Source organism: Poecilia reticulata, linkage group LG1 (genome assembly GCF_000633615.1).
Source record: "Poecilia reticulata strain Guanapo linkage group LG1, Guppy_female_1.0+MT, whole genome shotgun sequence".
In the NCBI taxonomy this organism is placed as follows: Eukaryota; Metazoa; Chordata; class Actinopteri; order Cyprinodontiformes; family Poeciliidae; genus Poecilia; species Poecilia reticulata.
Genome location: NC_024331.1, coordinates 3,474,766 through 3,487,969, shown reverse-complemented (window position 1 = coordinate 3,487,969; position 13,204 = coordinate 3,474,766). Strand labels below are relative to the sequence as shown.

The window sequence follows — 13,204 nt, the reverse complement described above, 5'->3', positions numbered from 1 at the left end:
AGCTGCTTTTCAGTGAAATGCTGGTAAAATGTTAAAATGATAAGAGGGCAAAATGGCAAAAAAAAAAAAGGTGACCTTAAGTTGGAACTATGATGCATTTGTTTGTGTTTGTTCAGTGTGCTAACATCTGGCTGACAAAAGGCTCAGCAGTGCTCTGATTCTAGTTGTATAAACCTAACCCCAGTGGAATACAGTTAATCTCAGCATAACTGCCTCTAGAAACACTGCACTGCACTTTGATCTCATTACTTCAAAGCTTTCTGCTTAACAATAAAAAAAGAACAGCGTAAACATCTGACTCAGATTGATCTACAGCATTGATTTTCCTTGCATAATGCAGGAAGGTGAATATTCATAAGTTCTAGTAGAACAATTAGTTTTAATGTGTTTAATTGCTTGACCTCAGATAAAAAGCAGCCGCTCCAGTGATCTTTCCAGTAAACACTGGCTCTGTGGCTCGAGGTGCCGTGTTTTACTTCAGACTGAAGATAAACTCCATAACTCTCTTTAACACTATGAACAGATATGAGTAAGAGGCAGGAACACCCACAACAGACTTTTGGTATTTCTACTGAGTACCAGAGGAATTGGCTTATTTAAAGTAAAAAAAAAAAAAACATTTCATCAACAATAATTTTACTTCGTCATTTGAACACAAATAATGGCTTTATAACTCTTTGATCAGATGTAAGAAGTCTAAGAATAAAAGCTCAATCTCTGGAAAGGATTACTTTTTCAGGCAGATTGCAGCACAGAAAATTTTAAATGATCAGGATTAAAAATGGAAAAAATTAAAAATTGTGGTAAATTGGCCAGAACTTGAGTCTCTGTACTAGTTGTAATATAATTTGAGAAATTTACATGTTAAGTGTACAGCACCCATTACATTTTTTATTTTATTTTATTGTTTCTTTTTTGTGTGTAATTTGTTTATGTTTAGTTAGGTTAAGGACATCTTGAAAAAAAAAACATTTAAATTTTTTAAAACTATTTTAGTTTTTAAAATTAAAAATTAGAATTAAAATATATTTTATATATGTACATATATAAAATATATGTACATATAAAATAAAAGCTTAAAATATATGTATTTTAATATAATATATATATATATATAGAAAAAAATTTAAACATTTTACAATTAAAATATCTAATAGATATTAATTAAATATTAACTATGGGTTTTCGTTGGCATATGTGTGGATTATTTATGTAATAAAGGCGAGATGATGCAGGTGGTTAAGAGGGAATTTAGCCAAGTTTATCCTTCTACCCAGAAAACAGTCAACAGAGAAGTCATGACAAGAGTTTGAGAATTAATTTCCATTAAATCAGCAAAATTGGCATCAGTGTAACTTACTGGATCTGGATTTAATCTGTGGTAAAAGAATGTTTTAAAACCTCACAAGTCATTATTCCTGTAGTTTCTCAGTGAGGTCTTGTGGATACGCAACACAGCCGAAGACATGATGGAGAAAATAACGATACATCTAACAGGGTTCATCTGATGAAGAAGCCATTAATAGTTGTGAGGTCCAGAAGTAAGGGATGCTTCTGTTGCCCATCAGGTAAACGGCAGAGCAGCAGCTGTGGAAACGTTTGGTCATGTGGCGCCACAATGTGGAGACATCTGAGCAGAAGGCGTGGGCCCACGGCAGATTCCTGAGGTGGCGACCAAAAAGCAGAACCGGGCCGGATTATTGATGTGCCAATTAGCAGCTGATGTGTGTGTCTTCTCCTCCCACAAGGGACTGACTGATAATTAATGAATAATTTAGCACAGCTTTATGTAAATGCTAGCAGGGGGTCAAAGTCACTGGAAATCCTCGGTTCTATTGTTATGCGTTTGACAAACTACATGTTTAAAACGCGAGGGTGTTCGTTTTAACGTCGCTCTGATTTCCAATTACAATCAAAACGCAGCGCGGTCTCTGAAGCAGAGATTTATAGAATTATAACAATTCTCAGTCAAACGGCACTGCTGGAGATCTAAATCTATATATTTTGAGATTATTTCTATGGCGTCAATTCACAACAAATGTCATTAAAGGCACTTTACAAACAATTTCACCTCAATCACGCAGCCGGTCAGAGCATAAGCATTAAAGCTGCACTATTTAACAATTATACAAAACGTTTTTCTTTTTACATTTGATGAAACTGTCACTATGTCAGGAAAGAATAATATGAGATGAGTAGCTTGTGAAAAAAATCTAGCTCTCAGTGCTAACTAACAACCAATCACAGCCAGGAGGCGGGACTTAGCGCCGTCAATCACCCTCTGTGGAGCTACTCAATAACCCTCCACACCTCCCCCATGCTCTGCTACACTGAAGGTAGCATAGCATGTTGTGAATGCTAAGCCTAGTTAGCATGGCCACCGATGGCAGTGGATAAACGGTTTTCCTTTATGTTGTTTCTCTGCCATTAGCACATTGAGCAGCTAACACATGAGGATGATCGACAGTTCTAAGACTCTCCTCCTGACTCTGATTGGTTGTTTTTGGTGCATTTCTTCAGATGGCCATAATAGGTCAGGTGGAGGAGATTGATTTTTCTCACAAATTATCTCATAAAATACTGTCACGACATGTAAATATGTAAAAAACCTTTTTTTATAAAAGTTACATTCCTCAGCTTTAAATCCGGCTCATTATTCAAATTAGTAGAGAATGTTTTTTGTCTTTTTAAATGACGTGTTAGTTTTGCCAGTGTGCTGCGCTGTGAGGTGAATGCCAGTGAAAGTGCATTACAATGAACAAGCTTCCTCTGGTTGCAAGTCTCAGGTTACTTCCATTCTTCCCTTTTGTAGACATCTGTGACTTTGGAGTGGACCTCAAGTCTCTAATGAAAACTAAACAGACTCAACGGGAACGACAGTTTGACTTTATGTCTTTCAATGTGTTCCACTTCAGAGGGACTGGAAGTCTAAAATACACCAACCCCATTTAGGGGGTATGACACAGCAGACACCAAGTGACTACAATTACCCAGCTGGTGGACATTAAAGTGTCCCGAAAGTCTGTCTAATCTTACATCAAAATTCTCCTCTTAAAATATATTTGTATTTGCAGATAATGGATGTATTTGGATAGGATTCTTTTGAAAATGCTAAATAATCTCTGTTGAAACATTGTTGTATGTTTCCAGGCCTGGCAGCTGAAGCCTGGTGGTTCGCTGTGGTTTGTGGTGGGCTTTATGACCTGGATTGTGCCGGATTTCGCTTCGGTCTTAACGAGGTGACGGTAAACGCTTTCCTCCATCCCTTACTGGTCCTAAAAAACCTTTTTAAGGACTTATAGAGAGCTGTCTATAAGGACGTTAAAATGCCACATAACAAATCAATCCTTTCATTTGCACGTCGAAAATAATGCAAACGTTCACGAGAGGCCGAACAATGTGTGTCACAAGCAGTGCGGGTGTGCAGCTGGCCTAACATAAATCTGCTAAATATTATGGTTTCTTGTTTTTTTTTTTATGTTTGTGAAGTTTCTTAAGTTAGAACAGAGGGCTCCTTTCCTCAAGTGGCGAAAAGTTGGTTCCACTTGAGGTCGGCAACCTCGCTCCTCGAAGGACTGATTTAGCTTAATGTACATGAGAAAACGATTGTCAGTTTGAAGTCGCCAATGAACGACTGCATACAGCAAAAAGAGTGAGCGGGCAACAGATGACGTAAGGAACAAGATCTATGCAGCTACTAGACCATTTCCTTTATTCTCGTATTTATACACACGCACGCACACACACCATGTGTGTGGTGTTTCAGCCTCACCCCTCTTCCAACCCGGCTAATTAGACAGGTGACAACTGTGAGTGCTCTGGCTGAGGCCTGACTGGCAAGTAGAACCTGAAACTCCAGCACTAATCCTCTCCTCCCATCTTTTCCTTAAACCACTCACTGACTTGAAGAGCAACAGTATCCGTTTTGTGTCGAGTGTACAAGCTGAATGAGAGGGGACCTGAAGATTATCTCACTGGAAACAAACAGAAACACTTTGATAGATTTGGTCCAATTTGCAGCACAAGAACTGGTTAAGGAATAAATTACCAGGTCAAAATAGAAGTGCAGTTGTCCCTCACTCAGTATTTACTTTTTTATGAAATTAAGTTTATGAGTAGAGGGGCACCGATCTGATTATATCTGTATCGGTCTTGATATTGAAAATAATTCTACATCGGGTATCGGTGACAATGTGGCTGATCCATAATTGCAGTTTCTGAACACTTTGAAATGTTTGTTGTAGTTTATATCTATTGTTTTTGTCAATTTCAGTTTATTTATTTTACACTGGCTGTTGTACTCCTAATTGCACTGAGTGAACAAATCAAAATTGTGTTTTTATATGTTTGACCAAGTCTGTGAAGCTATTGCTGATTTAAGTTATCAAATAAATTTGTAATTTAGTACATTTATGTGTCTGTGTAAAAAGTAAAAAACAGAAACGTTTTAAGTTAATTCAGCGCTGCTTTTCTGAATGGGATCAGTATCGGCCGACATTAAACCTCAGACCTGCATTAGTACCAGGAGTGAAACAAGTGGACTGGTGCATCCCTATTTATGAAGCACGACATACAGTAATAGTAAAAAGCTCAATGTTTAAAAAGTACATTTCAAACGCTCCTTCACACACACATACACACACACACCCCTCCCTCCCCACACACACACAAATCACTTTTGGAAAACTGCATTTTCAATCTTCACTTTATCTTGGTTACTGCTAACAGGCACCAGAAAAGAGGAAACCCATCTATCCTCCTGCATGTTGAGAGGCCGATTAAGGTATCCAACATATCACCACTTTGATAAGATGATGGCATAAACCACATCAACAACATATCTGAAGGAAGAAATATTTGGATAGTTGTTGAGATAGTTGTTATCTGAATTGGTTTGAGTTTGCTAGTTGACTAAAAGAGATTACTGGGATTAATGACTCCACCGATCAGCCTTTCATGTGGACTTGCTGCTTGTTGATGTGATTTCATGCACTTCTACCAATTTTATTCAGAAATGCTACTTCCCAATATTAATCATTATCACAAAGATCACTGGTCAGCTAGTCAATAAGTTAAATGATTGGCTGTACAAGTATCGCAAGACATGGATGGATGGTTGGGTGAGTAGTTTTTAAATTTTGTTGGTCAACTGGCTAGTGGGGTGGTCAAATAGTTAGCTTGTTTTATTTTAATTATTTTATAGTAACACAGGTAGTTTTGTTCTTTAGTTCTGTGCTCTGTTGGTTGGTCTTTACCTTTATTCCAAAGTCAGTTGGATGGTTTTGTTAGCTGTGCCATTATCATGAAAGTGGCCGATGGGTTGGTTGGGTTCTTATCACAGAGCTGACTGGTTGGTTGGTTCATTTTCATTATTATTCACTGTTGCAGGAATTAAGTCTCTCATTGGGCAAGTGTTGAGGTAAATCTTGAAAAGGTTAAGAGACAACACAACAGACCAAAGATGCTCACCCCTTCGGTCTGTAAAGCATCCATAATTAATAAGTGTTTGAAAGCCACAGGGACCAGTCAAAACCAAGAAAGTCCAAAATAAGCTAGACAAGCTTGACAAACACAAGCTACAGTCAAATAGTCTAATAACAACAACACTTTTCTTCAGTTCATTTCAAACAAACAGAAAGACGATTTCAATGATCACATTTTAAAGGACTCGAGTGCAACAGTTCAACGGTGAGTCAGGAAGACAAACTGTTGGGCAGAACGAGCGCGAAAACACAGCAAAGCTGCAAAAGAGCATTTAAGTTGATTTTGGCTGAAGTGAAATGAGAGCGTGGGGGAGTGCAGGAAAAAAAAAAAGAAGGACAACATTAGTCTTTGAGTATTTCAGTAACTGTAGATCATCCCATTTCTCAGGCTCTCATTAGCCTCCTCCATTACATCACTGAACAGGGAGGCTTCCAGAGATGAGAGGGAGGAAAAGAAGAAGGGGGGGACAGCTCGTAAAACACTGAGCACACAGTAAACATGTCTGGCCTTATGCATGACAATACCCCTACAGTGAGCGCTGTCTGACATTAGCCAGATAACCCTCCCCTCCAAGCCCCTCCACGCCCCACATGGTAGTTCCCATCTTACAACAAAGCTTTTAGCGGAGACACCAAGGGAATACATTAGTGCTAGCCCAACATGGTTAACCAAATTTTGGTAGAGGGAGCAGCACTGGGCTAGACGATGTTAAAAAATGCTCAGTCAGTCAGTCATTCACAAGTGCACGAGCACCGGCGGTGGTTTACCTCAGCCCCCACATGAGCTTCTGTGAGGGTTACTGTGAGAATAAGACGTGGAGGCTTGTGGGAACCATCTTCTGAAGGTCCCAGCAGCTCAGCAGCTTGTTGGGATGACAGATGAATATAAACAGTCCCGATTTCTGACTGGGTGAAGCTGAAGGCTTCAACAGAAGAGTGGCTGCAAGTGAATTTTTGTCTTCTGAGTCTCCGTGACTACACTTCCCACATTTTGTTAAACATGAAATGAGCAGGAAAAACCTGGAGGGAGCTTGTACATTTCTAAACACTAGTGCAGTGGTTGTCGATAGTGAGCGAATTCAAGTGGAAAAATAATTTCCTGTTGATTTTTTTGACAGAGATTATAGTTTAGAAATTACTACAGAGTTTCCCGCAGTGTACTATAAGCCTGGTGGGCCTTCACTTGTGCCCCCACCAGACTAAACATTGTTTGTTGTTTTTATTATTATTAATTATTATTATTATTATTTATTTATTTTACACACCAGTAACAGTGATATCAAAGACGGGTTAAAGAGTCTCTTTGGTGTAACGGTTGCAATTCTGAACACTTTGAAAGGGGTACAATGGTAACATAGTACAGTCAGTATGTGAACACAGGGAGACTGAGGTCAGGTGTTTGTTTTTTTCACTCTGTAACCGCTGCCCGTATTTTAATTGTATTCTTTTTATGTTAGCTTTTTTTTAAGACTTTATAGTACAAACTACAACATATTTTCTCGCACAACAATTGTACTTTGATAATGTGGATTCCCTCTTCCAAAACAATCACTGTAGAACAGCAGGAAACAAGTTACGAACATCTGGTTTATGCTCCATTCTGGCTCTTCCAATGAAAAGACACGATGGTGTACAAAGACACTGATGTGAATATAAATAAAACAAATTTCCCAGTCGACACCAGCAACCGAGTTAACGGTGAGCAGGACTGCGAGGTGCGATGTGGTCATATATAGAGGAATGTAAAAGGAGCTGACAGTCCCCAGAAAAATGTAGTTATTTAGTGGAGGAGGGATCAAGTTCTTAACCTCTCTCCTGACCTCCTGGTAAAGGCAACAAGCAGCTCCTGATCTCTGTGGCATGCGGCCTCAAGACCCCAGCGTCTCCTCATTGATGTGTGGGGGTGTGCGCATGATATGCCTGGAAAAAGGGAGTGTGCCTTTCACTCGCAAACATTTGAGTACAATGTAGGAGCTTCAATCGAGTGCTGGGGCAGGCTTATCGTAGAGTGCTGAGGTGCTTTGTCTGCAGAGAAATTTGTCTAAAACCCAAACCTGTGGTGGTGAAACGGAGCCGCTCTGTTGCCACGCAACACACTTCCTGCTAAACATCGCTGATGAACTATGACACCTCGACCAGCGGAGCGCCACATCCCAGGCTGCAGTTTGATAGAACGTTTATACCTTCTCCTATATTTTCTTTATTACCCACCATGCAAGTCTCCTCACAATAACAAAAACAAGCTGCCGTTTTGCACAGCAGCTCGATCCTTTACCGAGAGAGGCTTTTAATGGCCTCTCCAGATTGAGCCCTAATTAGCTGTTAATCATTTAGGGCTCATAACCAGAGTGGAAACAGCCGGCATGTGTGTGTTTGTAAGAAGGCGTGCAGCGGCGTGTGTTTGCGCCTTCATTCCTGCTGTCTACCCTTGTGTTGTGAAGCCATTAGGACCAGAAGTGCTAAAGAGAGCCAAACAGCCCATTAACTCCTTCACTCTTCCTCTCTTCCCCTTCGCCATGCTCATCTCTCTCACAACAGTACCACAGTTGCCAGCTGACACCCTCTAATGTCAGCTATCTGTCATGACCACAGACTTGTCCACCCACACACCCCTGCCTACGCTCGTCCCCCAGCGTGGTTTGTGTGCATGGTCTGTGCTGTTATACGGCTGCAACTCTTCTGCTGGTGAAATTACCACACTGAGACTTAATGCTTCAGTGAGTGTTAGCGTTATGTGGGGGATATGGACAGGTAAGATGAAGTCTATAGGCTCAACACAACTCTGAATCTTTTAGTTGATTACAGTTCTGATCACCTCAACTGATGGTCTCTGCTGCATGCTTTATCTCAGACAGGCACTACTCTGGTCCCCTTACAAATTTGAGTAAACTAATAAAGATGCTCATCAAGGTTGGAGACTGAATAATACTGGAAATTTATTTGGGAGAAAAAAGAATCACATACCAACGATGGCCCCCCCTCAGCCAAATAACCAACAAGACTGGTAATGGATACCATCTCAGAAGTGGAGGCCATAATTGGTCACCTCCTCTACGCGGATGAATCGAGTTGTATGCTAAAGTTTGACGTGTGCACTTTGAATGTAAATGAATGACATTTTTGCTCTACATAGTTTTTCACATGTCAGGCGTGTCTGGTTTACATTCTGTGTGGAGGCTCATCAGACTGTCAAAATCGCTCTCGCCGTTGTTTTCTGCTGCCAACCTATTTGCTGTATGCGTTGGATGCGCTGGACACGTTAAATGCTCAAAATCCTTTAAATCGCGCTGTGACGGGCCCTTGGTGTGCCTCCACATAGACTTTGAATGTAAATCAGATGCGTCTGACGCTAAGAGTGAAGGAGACATTGACTCAGGAATATCCGAATGTCAATCAGGCTGAAGAAATGTGGCTGGATGGTGACAAAAAGAGGGAATGTAATCCACACTGAGGGAACTGAACTCACAAAAGGGAGAACAGCAAATACTAAGGACAGCTGTAAATATCTTGGAATACCTCAGATAGAGGCAACAAGGAAAGCAGCAACAGCCAAATACCTGCAATGAGTAAGGTGAGTTTGGAGAAGTCAGTTCGATGGCAAGAAGAAGGTCTGGGAAATCTACAGCTATGAGCTGACAGTAATCAGATATTCTCCTGGGGAAAGGGAGGAAATTCATACCACTGATGTTAAAACATGAAAGCTACTCACCATCCATGGTGGATTTCACCCCAAATCCAGTATCTACAGGCTATACACTAAGCCAGTGGTTCTTAACCTGGGTTCGATCGAACCCCAGGGGTTCGATGAGTCGGTCTCAGGGGTTTGGCGGAGCCTCTGCCGCGGAGGTAAAGACACACTTGTGTAAAGTTGTGATGACGCCCCGCTTTGTCATCACTTGCTGCAGAGGATCACGTTACATTGCTTAGCCAATCAGAGCTGCAGAGGAGCACTGATTGAAGGAGTTCCTCTCTCAGTATGGATTTGAACTTGTGTCTTTAATTACTTCAGCAAAACTCACTGTTTTTACCAAATTCTATAGTCTAAATCTGCTCCTTAGTCGCATCTTTTCGGGGTTGGTACTGCCTCTAGTGGTGGTTACACAGCTAATATAATTACATTACTAAATCAGAATACAGCAAATATTTTGTGTGTCGGGGGTAGGGGGTTGGTTGAAATAAGAAGGGTTCGGTGAATGCGCATATGTAACTGGGGGGTTCGGTACCTCAAAAAAGGTTAAGAACCACTGCACTAAGCCCACAGAAGAAGGCAATCACCCAAAATGACACAACCAAGTTCCAAGAATGCATTAGGAAATTGGACCCAAGAGATTAAGTGTTCAGTGAATGTCTCAGGCATTGGAAACTGGAATCATCATGGGAGGAAAAACTACCAAACAAGAGCCGATTCTCTGAAAAGAGCCCAACTTCCCATCAGTATTCAGCACCATCTCACTGCAACGGCGCAACTATGAAGTACCAAAAACCATGCCGAGTAGGAGAGGAGGATGACACGTTCAAACACAGGTGTCTGCTAATTGGGATTGAAGAACAGAATGTTGGGAGGTGGGGGGAACGGGTGAGACTGAGAGAGATTAGTTTTTCTGAAGCAAATTTGTTATTTTTGTATTTGCAAATACTTCACACCATTTTATTTAAAAATGGTATTATGATTAACTGTAAGCCAGATTTTATGTTACCCCCTTGGCGCCATATGCGCTGTGTGTCAAGCGCGTGGGCAGAGTAGCGGTGCTGGCTACGGAAACAAACCTTAACAACGTGTGCTCAGTACAAACTGAGTCGAAGAGGGAATCACCTCCCAAGGTGCTGGAGAATGACTGAGCCGAGTTCCTGTGGGACTTCCAGATACAAACATACAAATTGGTAATGGTCAACCTCCTGGACAATGTGATCCCAATAAGCAGTCGTTGTGATTGATGTGATCTTCCCAAATTATGGAAAAATAAGGAAAAGTGAATATAAGAAACTGGAGAAATACCAAAAGCTCAATAAAGCGCTAGAAAGAGACTGGCAGGTGAAGGCAGCTGTGCCACCCGTGGTCATCTGAGCACCGGGGACAGTGGCTCTGATTGGCTCCAACAAATACCTGGAGAAATATCTGACCTCTCCGTCCAGAAGAGAGCAATCCTAGGAACAGCTAAGCTACTGCAAAGAAATCTCAAACATCTTCCTGTTTCCACTTCCTTAACTTGTTGCTGTGACACACAAATTTCCCCACTGTGGCACAACAAACTGAAGGACATACAGCTGAACCTCTCTAACTTCAAAGACATGGGTAAATAATATTTTTGCTCCAGAACGCTTCCAACACAACAACAAGCTTCCCATGTCCCAGAACGGACTGACAGCCAGAACCCAAGTGTGTGATTAATGAGAGAGGCATGGTCATATCAGTGGGCTGGAGAACAGACCCTCCATCAGACTACACAGGTCACAGAACACACCCAGCATCATCAGCACTCATTACTACCATGAATTTATATCACACCAAAAGCCGCAAACGCTACAATCCAAAGATTCAAACAGAAGAGGAAAACGTGGCCGCAAATTCAAAACTAAAACTTTGCAATTCAACATAGGTGATTTATTTAATTACTCCATTCAACGGATGAACGTATACAAGCCAAAGAAGACTTATATGTATCATAACTATACAAAAAGACAACAGTTATCTGTCTGTTATTTGTCTTGCTGTTGTGCTTTTGACGAGACTCACCTGCCGATTGATGCGAACAAACTCCTCAGAGCTTTTGGCCCAAGGCGGAAGATCCACATCAGAGACAACGGTGCCGTCCTCCATCACTCCCAGGTTGTAGTTGTTGGCGTTGACGAACATCTCAGGCAGGTAGAAGAACTCCGGGATCAGCTCCTGAGACGACAAAATAAAATAAAATAAAATAGAAGTCAGTTCGGACAATTTTCAAGTATTTTACATGAAAATCAATCTACAAACTACAACATCTGCATAGACCAGGGATCTTTAACTGAAGTCCTTAAGGGACGGTGTCATAAAACTTCTAGATATGTATAGCTTTGAAGTAACAATAATTTTAAATAGCGTACCTTCTTAGAAAGCCTTTAATAAGAGAGTTGAGGCAAAGTCAAAGGACAGAGACCTTAAAATGTGAACCTGGGCTGATATTTACTGCAAATAAACAGCAGTAATTCAACACAGAGAATGATTTTTACATTTAAAAAATACACATTTGGCAAAAACGACTCAAGAACAAGCTTGAAGTTTATGACTTATGGTTGACTCAGGACTCGCATGACTTGTAAACTTAAGATTAATGTTATTTGCAAAACCAGTGCATAAAGATAGCATTTAAGTCTGAAGAAATGGAAACGTTCATTCTGAAAATCATGAAAAAAATTTGACTTTTTTGTCACTCAGACATCATCCACTAACAGCGTACACAAAACCAAATGACATTTTGCAAACTAGAAACTAAATTACAGAGTCTTAAAGAGTTACATTTACTGAGTAAATATAAAAATCTCAACAAAATCAGCATAAAAAGCCCTACAGAAAGCCTAAAATATAAAACACAGGCTGCCGTCACCACTACTGGGTTCTGTCCTTAGTATGATCAACACTAATCTGTTTTTCCCAAATTATAAAGTCTGACAAAGAAAAAAAAAACTGACAGCCAAGTTTCATTTTTCCCCTCAAGGTTTAAATCAGCTGGGGGAAAAAAAAGCAAAAGAAAAAAAAATCCACATCCGATTTCTTGTTTTTCCATAACAGACAGAAAAAGCAAGCCAATTTTTTTGGAACTATGATGGTTTTATTTGGCTGTCAGGAACAACACAACACCACATTTTCAAACTCAGGGATCGCAAAGAAAAAAGACGTCCCTGATAGGAGACGTAACCTTATATGTTTAGCCATTTGTCATTCCTAACCAAGCAGAACTTGCCACAGTGAGCATAAACATGAGGATCATGTCAGGGTTTTGTAACATGCAGATAAATCAGAGTTGCCCTCCAGCCTTCAGTTGTGTTGTTTTTGTTTGCGTGTCCATCATAATGAAAGACAATCAGTACACAGAGCGGTTCGGTTCTTGGATGCCTGCAAGTAAAGTGGAGCGCAAAATGTGCAACGCTGACATTAATCTAAACATTACTCCCCACCCTCCATCTTCACATGCACTTCCAAAAACTGACGTATTTATTTCCTGATGAGCTTCGGTGAGGGCCAGGATTTTCTTTGGCTAAAACATGTGGAAGGTTTAGGAACTACAACCACTTGTTTTTTTTTTTTTTCTTCCGTTGGAGAGTCATACACAAAGTCGCCTCACCGATATCTCAATTTCTTCCCTGAAGTTCTGCAACCTAATACACACGCACTTTCAGGGTTCCTGTGCGTTTGTCTGCAAGAATTTCGGATTTTTTCATAATCATATACAATTTCCAGGCAGTTTTTAAGCAAACAAGTTGAGGAGTAAAGGCAAAATTTTTGGAGTGCAATGGATGGAGAGACAGATGGATGGATAACAGATGGATAGATGGATAGACAGATGAAGGAATGCATTAATGGAGCCATCCAAGCAAATGAGGGATGGATCCAACCATCCACCAACCCATGATGGATGCATGAATGCATAGTGGATGGATGGATGGATGGATGGATGGATGGATGGATGGATGGATGGATGGATGGATGGATGGATGGATGGATGGATGGATGGATGGATGGATGG

The 13,204-nt window shown here is 40.7% G+C and overlaps 1 protein-coding gene across 1 annotated transcript in view; it reads right to left on the bottom strand.

The window, feature by feature from the left end:
* lrba (LPS-responsive vesicle trafficking, beach and anchor containing) overlaps window positions 1-13,204 on the bottom strand; it is a 233,103-nt gene that overhangs the window by 39,795 nt on the left and 180,104 nt on the right. The window contains exon 44 of the mRNA XM_008405468.2: window positions 11,218-11,382. Coding sequence (XP_008403690.1) covers window positions 11,218-11,382 — 165 coding nt within the window. The remainder of the gene's footprint in view (window positions 1-11,217; window positions 11,383-13,204) is intronic.